Raw genomic sequence first — 13786 nt, forward strand, 5'->3', positions numbered from 1 at the left:
TTCCTGGGCTGCTGCAGCCTGTAGAGTTAAAGGAGAACAACAGGTCAGAACAGCTGAACCAACATGAAGGACCAGCGGCTCTTGATCTACACGCGGCGGCTTCCTCTGAGGAAGGCAGGCTGGTCTGGGGTCAGAGGTCACTGGAGGCTGCAGGTGGAAACGAGGTTTACTGACCGAATCTCAGGAGACGAAGAATCAACATGGAGGAACAGAAACGCTTTAACACGGAGAACAGCTTGAAACTGAATATTCAGATTCAAACTAAATAACTTTGATGTTTTCTGGACTTGAAAAAGCTGCACAGTTACAGGCGATTCAGTTGACAGTGAAATATTCATGTTTAAACTAAATATTAATGAATATCCGCTTCATCCAGTTTCTGCCTTCCTCTGAGCTGGTTTCAAATCCAGGAAGAGTTGGGCTGTTTCCTTCCTGATGGTCGGGTCGACCCGGTTCTACTAGAACCAGAACATCTGGAACAGAACCTCCAGCTGCTGCGGTTCTGAGTCCAACCAACCTGTTCCCCTCCTGGCCTGTGGGGGCGCTGCACCAACAACCACTGCAGGAAACGACACTAAAACCTCTGAAGACGCTGAGAGCAACTTCCTGTTTCACCAGATGAAACAAGATGGAGGCGTCAGAGTTTAGTGATTTCTCTTTAGTCTTTGGCTGAAGACCAGGAGCCATTTCTGCTGCTAACGCTAGGCTAGCACGTTAGCTAGTCTGGTTGTATTCACTTCCTGCGCTGTAGTCCACTTCCTGCTTGATGTCCACATATACATTCAAACTGAACCACAGTTCACTTCAAACCAAACCGAAACAAAAAGTAAAAAGTTGAAATAGCAGCATATGAATAAAACTGGAGAGTAGTAGGAGAATGTAGCGGAGTGTAAAATGGCTACAGAGCTACATCAGGAAACCTCAAGCAGTCAGGCAGCCGCTGCAATACAAACCTTACAGAAACAGATTTAATTGATCATATTTTTATCTAGAGGAATATAAATTTGACTCTTTAACTGAAAACAAATGAAAACGGTAAAAGAATCAAACCCTGCAGAGATGAACTGAAATAAAGAATCAAATCGACATGAAGCTCAAACTGAAGGGAACCAGATCTCGCCGTTCAGAGCTTCATTTTTCACCCAAGCTTTGACAGATCGAACTGAATGTTTCTGCTCCAAACAGAAACATTCAGAAATGATTTGACCTTTGACCTCTGACATTTATCAACTATGATGATGAGCTGAATCTGAACCAGCGGAAACTTCAAATAGATTTTTGGAGCAGGGAGATGGAGTAGGCGCTTGCTCCGTCCACTCCACGCATCCACCTGGTACTGAGGTACCTCCAGGACCGGTGCACCACCTGATGCTGTCAGATGAAAAAATGAGAGAACGAGCAGGTATGTCACCTGGTCGGTAAGCCCCACCCCCTCCCACTGCATCAAGCACATCAATAGCCTGTTCCAGTCCGTACACACCCTGCGCACTTTGACTAGGCCTAAACGTTCCTCTGATTGAGCTGATGGGCTGGCTTAGATTATCTGGAGTTATTTCTGTTAATATGGAAGACAAACATTATTTCACTTTCCTTTACTTCTCTCCAATTCGCTGTAATTCAGCCGTTTCAGAACCGACCCAAACATCGGCCCGGGTGTGAGCTGGTACTCATCCAGGTTCTGGTTCTGCTAGAGGTTTCTTCCTGTTCCTCTGGTCAGGAGGAGCTGCTGCTGTTGGTTCTGCGCCAACATGAGGAACCTCTGATCCTCCACTGCAGGTCAGGATCTTGACCACTAGATGGCAGCGTTTCATCACAAACTGCACCTTCTCATCATCAGTTTTAATTTCTGCTGGTCTTCTGAGCCTAAATTGGGTCAGAACCAATTTAGCAATGACATTTTCTAGGTTACCAGAACCCGAACCCTGAGGTGGTACCATCAATCAGAACCAGGTCTTCAGCAGGTCAGAGTTGTTCAGCTCATTCAAGACTCTGCTTGGGGTTTGGGTCAGACTTTCCTCCTGGATCTGGTTCTGAAGCCTCTCTCTAGATCTGTTGGACCTGTTTCCACTGGAATCCAAACTGAACCGGTCCAGTAAGTCTGGGAATCTCCGGGTCGGGTTCTAAGCCGCTAAAACAGTCTCATAATTCACAAACGCAGATGAAGAGTCACATTTGTAATTTTGATGCAAACACAAATACATGTTGATATAATAGGCAGCTTCTGGCCTGCGGGTGGCGCTGCAAACGTCTCAACCCACAGATTTGAACAGGGATGATCAGGAACCAATCAGGTAGCTGATCAGATGAACCACTTTGGGGTGACTATCACACTGAATGGAGCATGTAGCATCACAGCTAACGCATGTAGCATCACAGCTAACGCATGTAGCATCACAGCTAACGCATGTAGCATCACAGCTAACGCATGTAGCATCACAGCTAACGCATGTAGCATCACAGCTAACGCCCTCAGCAGGCCAGTCTTCCTGAAAAAATAGGCGAATATTTAGGATAGGATCCATTTCGTCTCGGTCAGAAGGACGTGTCGTCCCAGATCGCAGGCGATTTTAATTCAACGTTGAATTCTAGTCAGAACGGTTGGTTTTTGTCTGATCAATCATCAGACAATCATCCAACCAACACTGAAGAGATTCAGCAGATCAATGTTTTGTGGTTGAAATCTAATGACTGAAATGCCAACAAATCATCCAGAGTTTCTCAGCACGTTTCAAATTATTATGCAAATTGGATTAAAGTGTCAAAGATTTTGTTGTGCTATTAAAATAGATGGTATGTCTTTGAATCACTATAATTACGTTCAGAGCTGATTAATAATGTTCAATCAGGATTATTGAATCCTGATCAATAATGCTTGACATTATTGATCAGGATTTCAGAAACATGGGATGAAAACCATCAGATAGTGTAGAGCCGTATGACAAGGTGTGAAAATATTAGATATTTAAGTAAAACTGAATCGTTTTCATCAAACTGTGAAGAGATTTGTGGATTATTGAGAATAAAGATGGTTTACAGATAAAGACTAAAGTTTCAATTCAATTCCTGGGATCAAGAGATCATCTGCTGAAATGACCTACTATTGCCCCTAAATGACTATTGCCCCTAACCTACTATTGCCCCTAACCTACTATTGCCCCTAACCTACTATTGGCCCCTTACTGACTATTGCCCCTAACCTACTATTGCCCCTAACCTACTATTGGCCCCTTACTGACTATTGCCCCTAACCTACTATTGCCCCTAACCTACTATTGCCCCTAAATGACTATTGCCCCTAACCTACTATTGCCCCTAACCTACTATTGCCCCTAAATGACTATTGCCCCTAACCTACTATTGCCCCTAACTGACTATTGCCCCTAACCTACTATTGCCCCTAACCGACTATTGCCCCTAACCGACTATTGCCCCTAAATGACTATTGCCCCTAACCTACTATTGCCCCTAACCTACTATTGCCCCTAACCGACTATTGCCCCTAACCTACTATTGCCCCTAACTGACTATTGCCCCTAACCTACTATTGCCCCTAACCGACTATTGCCCCTAACCTACTATTGGCCCCTAACTGACTATTGCCCCTAACCTACTATTGCCCCTAACCTACTATTGCCCCTAACCTACTATTGCCCCTAACCTACTATTGCCCCTAACCTACTATTGCCCCTAACCTACTATTGCCCCTAACCGACTATTGCCCCTAACCTACTATGGGGCCCCTAACCTGCTCACAAGCAGAACCAGTAGCAGTGGACCCAGCCGGATATGAAGATTCATTTTCAAACAGACTTGTTCACTGATGACTGCTGTGCAACCCTGAATGGTCCAGATGGACGCAGTAGAGTACGGTGGTGGACGGCCACACGTCCCAACACGGCTGTGACGTCAGCAAGGAGGAGGTGGAGTCATGCTTTGGGGCCAAATCATGGGGAGGGAGAGAGCGAGCTGGTCGGCCCCTTCAGAGACCCAAAGATGTGAAAATGACCTCAGCAAAATGTATGGACTTTCTGACTGATCACTTTCTGTCTCGGTCCAGAAAGAGCCGGACCTTCAGTAGCAAAATCATCTTCATGCAGGACGATGCACCATCTGCTGCAAGGACTGACACTGTGTCACTGACTGCTATGGAGGTAAAGGGGAGAAACTCATGGTGTGGTCACCATCCTCCTCTGACCTCTGACCCTATTGGGAACCTTTGGAGTTTCCTCCAGTAGAAGATGTGAGGCTGGGATGCAGGTGGGAAGGTTTTCTGACATCCTGCAAAGAAATTCAAGCAGAAACTTTCATCAAACTCAAGTTTTGTGCAGTGAAACCAAAGAAGGTCCTGGCGGTCCGATCCTCGGTTGCAGAAGCTCTTGGGTCGTGGAACGTCACCTCTCTGGTGGGGAAGGAGCCGAAGCTGGTGTGTGAGGCTGAGAGGTTCCGGCTAAAAGTAGCCGGTCTCACCTGAACGCATGGCTCTGGTTCTGGAACCAGTCTCCTTAGAGGGGCTGGATGTACGTCCACTCTGGAGTTGCCCACGGTGAGAGGCGTCGAGCAGGGGTGGGCAGACTTGTTGGCCCCCATCTCGGCGCCTGTACGTTGGGGTTTACCCGGTGAACGAGAGGGTAGCCTCCCTTGGGCACTTGGGGGAAGAGAGGCGAGCTTCCCGCCGGCCACCTGGTGGTGAGTCGGCTCCGGTGCAGCCGGTCAGACCTGGCCGGCCCAAACGTGTTGTGAGGGTCTGCTGGGAACGTTTAAATGTGCAAAGTATGGTTCATAATGTAAAGTTATTAAATATTTCCTCTCCCTCTTCAAACTTCATTTGACAGTCAGAAGTTTCACTTTTTTAAAACCTGGAAGTGGAAAAAATTCAGTCCAAAAATGAAACATTTGGATTTTTTTCAATCATAAATACAAAAAGTTGAAAATGTTAGATAACAATAGATATAAAGTTGAATATTTAAAAGTTTTTGTCTAACCAAGAAGTTTGTTTCCTTTTTCTGCTATTTAAATCAAATTATTATTCATATCCTTCAGATTAACCGGTTTAATTAAGAGTTTTGCTGGCTGCCTCCTTTGCCTCTGATTAAACCATCTGTTTCATCTGCAGGTGGGTTTAGTTCGGCGTTCCCATGTTGATACCTGCAGAGAGTCAGAGTCTCCTCAGGTCTGCATCTCAGGACGAGGAAACAGAACATCTGGACCAGAACCGGACCAGAACAGCAAGTTCTGTTTGCCTCGTTGAGGCTCAGGGACGAGAAACGAGATTATTATACATAAACCAAGACATGTTTGTGTTTGCATCAAAACCAAATGTGAATCTGGTTCTGTTTTTATGAACTTTAGCTCCGCAGGTTCTGCTCTGACATCGATGAGGGGAAACGGACCGGCCCGGTTCTGCTATAAATACTCTCAGACCTTCGATCAGCGGTCCTCCTCCTCATCATCAGCTATTTCTGTCCAGCGGTGTCGGGTTCGTCTGGTACCTCAGAACCCTGGAACCTTCTGGACCGGAGCGGTGAGGACGGGATGCAGGTTGTGTTCCGGAAATAGTCAAACTACGACTTTAAAATAAAGATGGATTCAAATTTCTCAGATTTGAATCCATCTTTCTGCCAATTATTTTCTACAAAAACAGCAGAAAGTATTTTTATTTCCAGCTCTGAGTTGGATGACGGAGTCAGAATATTACTAGAACAAATGAAACATGAATCCAGTCTGAACAAAACAATTTGACCCAAACAAGCAGAACTGATGAGACGAGACAGTCGAGTTACAGTTTCATCAGCTGAGATTCAACATTCATCATGTTTTTATTTTTCTCTTGGGTTTTCAAAAAATGACTGTTTTATTCTGGAAATATTAAAATATTGTAGTTTACCATGATTTCAACGTCCAAAATAACAGAAGCTGTAAAATATGCAAGTAGAACAAGATGGCCGCCCTGGTGATGACATCACTATAGAGTCCAGTGAGTGGTACCCAGTGAAAGGTACCCGGTGAGTGGTACCCAGTGAGTGGTACCCGGTGAGTGGTACCCAGTGAGTGGTACCCGGTGAGTGGTACCCAGTGTGTGGTACCCGGTGAGTGGTACCCAGTGAGTGGTACCCGGTGTGTGGTACCCAGTGTGTGGTACCCAGTGAAAGGTTCCCAGTGAGTGGTACCCAGTGTGTGGTACCCAGTGTGTGGTACCCAGTGAAAGGTTCCCAGTGAGTGGTACCCAGTGTGTGGTACCCAGTGAGTGGTACCCAGTGAGTGGTACCCAGTGAAAGGTTCCCAGTGAGTGGTACCCAGTGTGTGGTACCCAGTGAGTGGTACCCGGTGTGTGGTACCCGGTGTGTGGTACCCAGTGAGTGGTACCCAGTGTGTGGTACCCAGTGAAAGGTTCCCAGTGAGTGGTACCCAGTGTGTGGTACCCGGTGTGTGGTACCCAGTGAAAGGTACCCGGTGTGTGGTACCCAGTGTGTGGTACCCGGTGTGTGGTACCCAGTGTGTGGTACCCGGTGTGTGGTACCCGGTGTGTGGTACCCAGTGAGTGGTACCCAGTGTGTGGTACCCAGTGAAAGGTTCCCAGTGAGTGGTACCCGGTGTGTGGTACCCAGTGTGTGGTACCCGGTGTGTAGTACCCAGTGAAAGGTACCCGGTGTGTGGTACCCAGTGAAAGGTTCCCAGTGAGTGGTACCCGGTGAGTGGTACCCAGTGAGTGGTACCCAGTGAAAGGTTCCCAGTGAGTGGTACCCGGTGTGTAGTACCCAGTGAAAGGTACCCGGTGTGTGGTACCCAGTGAAAGGTTCCCAGTGAGTGGTACCCGGTGTGTGGTACCCAGTGTGTGGTACCCAGTGAAAGGTTCCCAGTGAGTGGTACCCGGTGAGTGGTACCCAGTGAAAGGTTCCCAGTGAGTGGTACCCGGTGTGTGGTACCCGGTGTGTGGTACCCAGTGTGTGGTACCCAGTGAAAGGTACCCAGTGAGTGGTACCCAGTGTGTGGTACCCACTGTGTCGTACCCAGTGAGTGGTACCCAGTGAGTGGTACCCAGTGAGTGGTACCGGTGGGTCCAAAAGGAGCACACAGGACCCGGTTGTTTGTTTCAGGATTAATAATTTAATGAGGTTACATGTATGCTGCAGTTTTGCACCAACAGAACCAACATCTGGATCGGAACCATCCGACCCGTTGCTCCATTTTGGCTCTTAAACACTCAGAGACGTTCAACCAGTTACAGAACCGGAACCAGAACCTGAAGCTACAGTGGACCTTAACCAAACTGATTCTAATGCTGCAGTTGATCCATGAGTTGGCTCGGTTCTGGTTCTCAAGGGGAGAACGGTCCAGAGTCAAAGCTGCTATCACACACACACACACACACACACACACACACACACACCAGGCCTCTTTCAAAATAAAAGCTCAACCTGCTGGTCTCTCTTGAGCTGCCAGCTGATTGGCTGCAGATGCCTCCATGTAGGATGGTGGGCGGAGCTCCGGTGGAGGTGTGTGTGTGTCTCTCTGTGTGTGTGTGTGTGTCTCTGTGTGTGTGTGTGTGTCTCTGTGTGTGTGTGTGTCTCTCTCTGTGTGTGTGTGTGTGTCTCTGTGTGTGTGTGTCTCTCTGTGTGTGTGTGTGTCTCTCTCTGTGTGTGTGTGTGTGTCTCTCTCTGTGTGTGTTAGGAGGGCTTGCTGTAGTCCTCCACCCCGGTGATGGTGGCCTTGCAGAAGAAGCAATCCTTGTTGTTCATCAGATGCTGATTGATGCAGGCTCTGCACACAGAACACAGCATAATCAGAACCAGAACCAGAGGAATCAGAACCAGAACCAGAGGAACCCAAAGGGTTGAAAGTGAGGATATAATTACAGGTTCTTAGCAGATTTTCTTCACACGACTATTGAGTCTAAAAAACTCTACTAATGAAACATTGAGTCAGAGTGGTTCTGGTTCTGTGTGGTTCTGGTTCTGTGGACTCACTTGCAAGACTTGTGAGCGCAGGGCCTGAAGACGGCGGAGATGGAGTGGGCGTAGCAGATGGGGCAGAGATCTTCCTCGCTGGTCGGCTAAAACAAACAGAGGAGAACTTTGAGTGACAGCAGAACCAGAACCGGACCCCAGTAGGGTTCCTTGTTGTTTAGGAATTTTCCTCTCCCGTGTCGCCCCCTGCTGGTCCAGAGCTGAATGACAGCTGGAATTAATAGGATCGATTGGCTGATTGATTGAAATGATTTGCTTATTAAAGCGTCGTGTTATGAAACAGATCTATAGAAATAAACTGAAAAACGGAACAGTTCTGACTGATCCCGGTCCAGTTTGGTCCGGTTCTGATCCATTATAAACTGGAGATTTGCTTCTTCATGCTGGGACGACCAGAACCTCCTGGCTCGGTTCTCTGCAGAACAGAACTCTAAGCCGGTTCCTGCTGGAGTCCCAGCATGGTGCTGGTTCTGCTCGGTCCAGTTCTGCAGGAAGCTGCTGGCAGCCTAAAGGTTATGGTAAGGTCGCAGAGTGCTGCAGGAAGCGTAGCGTGTCGGAGCGGAGCGGTGACCTTTCCGTCAGACCCGGCGGGTTCCAGAGGCTCGTGTTGTTCGGCCCGAAATGAGCAGAACTCCTGCTGGGAAACTGATCCGGTTATGGAAATAATCCTGTTGGCATGAAGAGCAGCAGGCCGGGCATCAAACGTCTCATTTATTTTCCAAATATTTATGTAGCACCTTCGAGAAAACTAAAATGGAGGGTTCTGGGTTCGATGTACATCCGGTACCTCAATTGTTGTGCGGCACCGATGACCTAATTTATGACCCAGAGAAATGGTTCAGCCTAACTCTATCAAACTAAAGCAGAAAACCTATTATTTAGTCACCTCTGCAACTTTAGAGTTGAAAGACCCTTCAACAATATCTACAAAACATAAACCTCCTTAGATAAGGCAAGAATAATAAAACATTAATGTCCACTTTTTGGTTCCAACGAACCAGAACACAACAAGAAACGCCCATTTCTAGCAACAAACAGTCTTAAACCAATGTAACCCAGGCAGTTTGTTACTCAACCTGCAGGTCTGTTGAACAGCAGAGTTGAAATCCCACAGAAAAAACATTGAGAGCGCTGAAATCCACTGGACTCGTCCCTGAAGTCCATTGAACCCGAGCAACGCGTGGGGCTGAAGCGGCTAGCTCCCTTAGCTGGGGATGAAGCGGCTAGCTCCCTTAGCTGGGACTGAAGCGGCTAGCTCCCTTAGCTGGGACTGAAGCGGCTAGCTCCCTTAGCTGGGACTGAAGCGGCTAGCTCCCTTAGCTGGGACTGAAGCGGCTAGCTCCCTTAGCTGGGACTGAAGCGGCTAGCTCCCTTAGCTGGGGCTGAAGCGGCTAGCTCCCTTAGCTGGGACTGAAGCGGCTAGTTCTCTTAGCTGGGACTGAAGCGGCTAGCTCCCTTAGCTGGGACTGAAGCGGCTAGCTCCCTTAGCTGGGACTGAAGCGGCTAGTTCTCTTAGCTTAGCCAGACTCGTCTGGACTCCTCCTGTCTATCTCTTCTCGTGCCCCTCCAACTCTTCCCGAATTTCGTCCTCTCCAGTGTTTTTTCCCGTTTTATTTCGCTGGAGTCTGTTTTTTCTTCCCTTCTGGTCTGTTCGTCTCTCCCTCCGTTATCCACCAACCCGGTTCTGCTCTCCATCTTTCTCCCGCCTCTCCTTCTCTCCACCAATCAGGAGTCACGCCCCAGACGGACTGTCTCAGTGACCAATCAAATGGCAAAGCCAAATAAAATACCCTTTATATTATTTAAATATTAAAGAAGAACACTAATATATATTTTAAAAATAATATTTAATCCCTAGTTATCATAAGGGTTATGATTAGTAAATAAACATTTACTATTAAGATTTTTATTAATCCCAACATATAGTTATTAGTAACCTTGTTATAACACTGGGCTACATTTACAAATAAGAACTATTTTCAAAATGATGTCAATCATCCTTTCTGTATTATGAAAATATTAACTTAATATCATAATACAGTTAAAATATTGGTGGAATAAAAATTTCACCAGAAATCAAGAGAAAAGTCGTGAATGGGAGAAGAATCTGCAGTTTGGAGGTTAAAACTGATGTCTTAGAACAGGGTTTTCAAAGTATGAAAGGGTGAGCCCCCCCTCCAAGGAGCACAATGCCTGCTGCGCCCCCCCCACACACGCACACACACCAAAACACTCTCTAATTGCTTTTATTTTAGAACATCTCATCTTTTAAAATGACACTTTATCTGAATGAAATTTAACACATGAACATTTTAAAACATTTCCTCCCATTTTAATTATTTTATCAGGGCCTTTGGATGGTAAATACGCCCTTTTTTCATTTTTCTAATGATAAGAACAACCCCAACTCATTTTTCAACCGTTTTCTCAAACAAACGTTACATCTGAGATTCTGAGTTTCATGTTTGAGATACCAACAGTGTTTTCACATCTTAACAAAAACATTTTGATCAGATCTTTGGAACACATCTGTAAATGTTGCACATTTCCTTGAAATTAAAAAAATAAATCAAAAACCTAAACAGTTGCAAAATTGTGGAGCTCTTTTTGTGGCTCATCTAACAATTTATCTCGAGCTAAAAGAGCGTGCAGTATGGAAGAGCGGAGGCATGCAAAGGAAAAAACATTTACACACGCTATGCGCACCATTTCTTTTTCTATCACGGTCCTGAATCATGTGTAACTCATTTTATGTATGATTTTAACTTAATTGGCAACATGGCAACATTACTGTTCAGCTCACCTTCGTTTTAGTGGGAACAATGTGCTTTTGATCCGGTTAATGCGGGGTTGCGCTGTGGAGCGGTATAACCGCAGATCATCTTCAACCAGCAGCCTTGACCGGGATTTGCTTTTTATCATTGCGAGAGCAGAAAACCCACATTCACAGAGATAGGTTGAAGTGAAGGAGATGAACACGTTTACAAAAAATTTGTCAATTTTTTTCTCACACTTCAGTGACAGCAAGCGAATAGCTGCTTCTTCGGTTTATTTTTTCCCTCGCACCGCGCCTCCCCTAATGTGCTCTGGCGCCCCCCAGAGGAGGCGCGCCTCACACTTTGAAAACCGCCGTCTTAGAAGATGAAGAATTTCACACCATTTGATGTTTTGTTATTTTTCATGTTGAGTTCTCATAAAATTTTACTTCATCCTCCTAATATTATTAATGTTATTATTCTGGTGATTTTATGAAAGTATTCTCATAATGAAAGTATAAACTGTAGCCTGATACTGACCTGCAGTCAAGCCTAAATGAATACAAGCTGTAAAAAATGATCTCAAACAAGATGGCCGCCCTAACCCTGTTGAAAAAACAAAAGATTTAAAAAAACCCGAAATGCTAAAAACATAGAGAAAAACTGTCAGTTCATCTCCCAGCAATAACAAATTCTGTCCATCGTGGAACAAAATCTGGACCTGGGAAAGTCGGCAGTTAATGAAGTTTCTGGAACGTAAACATGGAGGCTGATGGTTCATCATGCTAACTATGCTAACCGCTAACAGTAGCACTAGAAGAAGAAAGGCTGAATTAATATTCCTCCTGATCTTCTTTCTTCTATCGTTTCAGAACCTTCAGAATTTATGAAGATCAGAACCAGACTGCAGGTTCTGGTTCTGATCGGTGCCACAAACAGCAGCCAAACCCGCCAGAACTCCATCAGAACCCAGAGAAAGCTGCTTCATCGCTGGCCCATGACGGGGCAGGACACGAGAACCGGACTGGAACCGGACCAGTTCCAGACCCTCAGGTTCTGTTAAAGGTCAAGCAGACACTCTGCAGGGCTGTGGAGCTGCTGGTTCCGCTGTCCTGGTGACACCAAGCAAACACAGAACTGTGTGTGTGTGTGTGTGTGTGTGTGTGTGTGTGTGTGTGTGTGTGTGTGTGTGTGTCTGTGTCTGTGTGTCTGTGTGTGTGTGTCTGTGTGTGTGTGTGTGTGTGTCTGTGTGTGTGTGTGTGTGTGTCTGTGTGTGTGTGTGTGTGTGTCTGTGTGTGTGTGTGTGTGTGTCTGTGTGTGTGTGTGTGTGTGTGTGTGTGTGTGTCTGTGTGTGTGTGTGTGTGTGTGTCTGTGTGTGTGTGTGTGTGTGTGGTGTGTGTCTGTGTCTGTGTGTCTGTGTGTGTGTGTCTGTGTGTGTGTGTGTGTGTGTGTGTGTGTCTGTGTGTGTGTGTGTGTGTCTGTGTGTGTGTGTGTGTGTCTGTGTCTGTGTGTCTGTGTGTGTGTGTCTGTGTGTGTGTGTGTGTGTCTGTGTGTGTGTGTGTGTGTCTGTGTGTGTGTGTGTGTGTCTGTGTGTGTGTGTCTGTGTGTGTGTGTGTGTGTGTGTCTGTGTGTGTGTCTGTGTGTGTGTGTGTGTGTGTCTGTGTGTGTGTGTGTAGGGGGATGTGGATATTTTCGTGATCCTGTTTACCTTCATTGATTCTGATTCACAGCTACCTTGAGCTAAATGTTTCAAAAGCTGCTGATGACATCATAAATATGCTAATTAGGAGTGATGTCACTTACAGATTAGGAGAATGAGAGATGAACTATGAACAGAAACTGATTCAGTTGAACTGATAAAACCTAAACTAAGACCTAGAAACAAGAAGAATAAAATCCAGGACAGGAAGTGACCGTACCGCTGTGGAGGCGGCGGCCATCTTGGACTCCTCGGTGAGGAACTCCAACATCTCCTCCACCTTCTGCTTCTCTTCCAGGCTGATGTAGTCGGTGTCTGGTGGCAAAAAAACAGAGTCAGAAACGGATCTCACCAAGCAGAACCAGAACCTTCAGAATCTCTGCTGGTTCTGATGGGTCGCAGCCTCAGGTACCAGCGAATGTATTGTTTCTGCTTCTGGATTAACTGAATGTCAGAAGAAAACCTGCTGAGGCAGCAGAACCAGCCACAGTGGGATCCTCTCCACCCCCTCCATCCTCCATCCTCCCCCCAGCTGATGGTGTTCGATCCGTGTCTGCATTTCCTCCATCAGTCTCGTGTTTCTGCAGTGAGCTGTCAGCGCCTCATCTGGGCTGTGATAGTGCAGAGCTGGGCGGCTGCCAGGCTGCTGTTCTGAGGGAACTGATTCCCACTCTGTGACGGGACGCAGGCAGAACCCAGGAAGCTGGTTCTGCAGGTTCTAACGGGCCTGAACAGAACCAAGATGTTGTCCACCTGCAGGAGCGTCGTTTGGTCCATGTGGCCCAGCGTCGTCTGACAGCCGGACCGGACCGGACCGTCTGACAGCCGGACCGGACCGGACCGGACCGGACCGTCCGACAGCCGGACCGGACCGTCCGACAGCCGGACCGGACCGGACCGTCCGACAGCCGGACCGGACCGGACCGTCTGACAGCCGGACCGGACCGGACCGGACCGGACCGTCTGACAGCCGGACCGGACCGGACCGGACCGTCTGACAGCCGGACCGGACCGTCTGACTTCCACATGTCACTCCAGAGGGTGGCCATGGAAACTGCTGGTGTTCCCAGCAGTTTCCATGGCCTCACTGGTTCTCACTGTGTTCTGATGCTGTGGCTCATCAGAACCAGTGAGGACGGTTCTGTCCAAGTCCAGTGGCTCATCAGAACCAGTGAGGACGGTTCTGTCCAAGTCCAGTGGCTCATCAGAACCAGTGAGGACGGTTCTGTCCAAGTCCAGTGGCTCATCAGAACCAGTGAGGACGGTTCTGTCCAAGTCCAGTGGCTCATCAGAACCAGTGAGGACGGTTCTGTCCAAGTCCAGTGGCTCATCAGAACCAGTGAGGACGGTTCTGTCCAAGTCCAGTG

At 47.2% G+C, this 13786-nt stretch overlaps 1 protein-coding gene and 1 pseudogene across 1 annotated transcript in view; one reads left to right on the forward strand and one right to left on the reverse strand.

Annotated features, from left to right (window-relative positions):
- Positions 1 to 1219: 1219 nt before the first annotated feature.
- Positions 1220 to 1367, forward strand: LOC129356295 (U2 spliceosomal RNA; annotated as a pseudogene).
- A 5714-nt stretch (positions 1368 to 7081) lies between these two features.
- The window catches only part of LOC129356267 (E3 ubiquitin-protein ligase RNF123-like), a 50810-nt gene continuing 44105 nt past the window's right edge, over positions 7082 to 13786 (reverse strand). Inside the window, 3 exon segments of the mRNA XM_055025864.1 lie at positions 7082 to 7758; positions 7965 to 8050; positions 12640 to 12734. Coding sequence (XP_054881839.1) covers positions 7665 to 7758; positions 7965 to 8050; positions 12640 to 12734 — 275 coding nt within the window. The 3' untranslated portion in view covers positions 7082 to 7664.

This window comes from Poeciliopsis prolifica, unplaced genomic scaffold, assembly GCF_027474105.1.
Source record: "Poeciliopsis prolifica strain line A6 unplaced genomic scaffold, Auburn_PproV2 SCAFFOLD163, whole genome shotgun sequence".
NCBI classification, from domain to species: domain Eukaryota; kingdom Metazoa; phylum Chordata; class Actinopteri; order Cyprinodontiformes; family Poeciliidae; genus Poeciliopsis; species Poeciliopsis prolifica.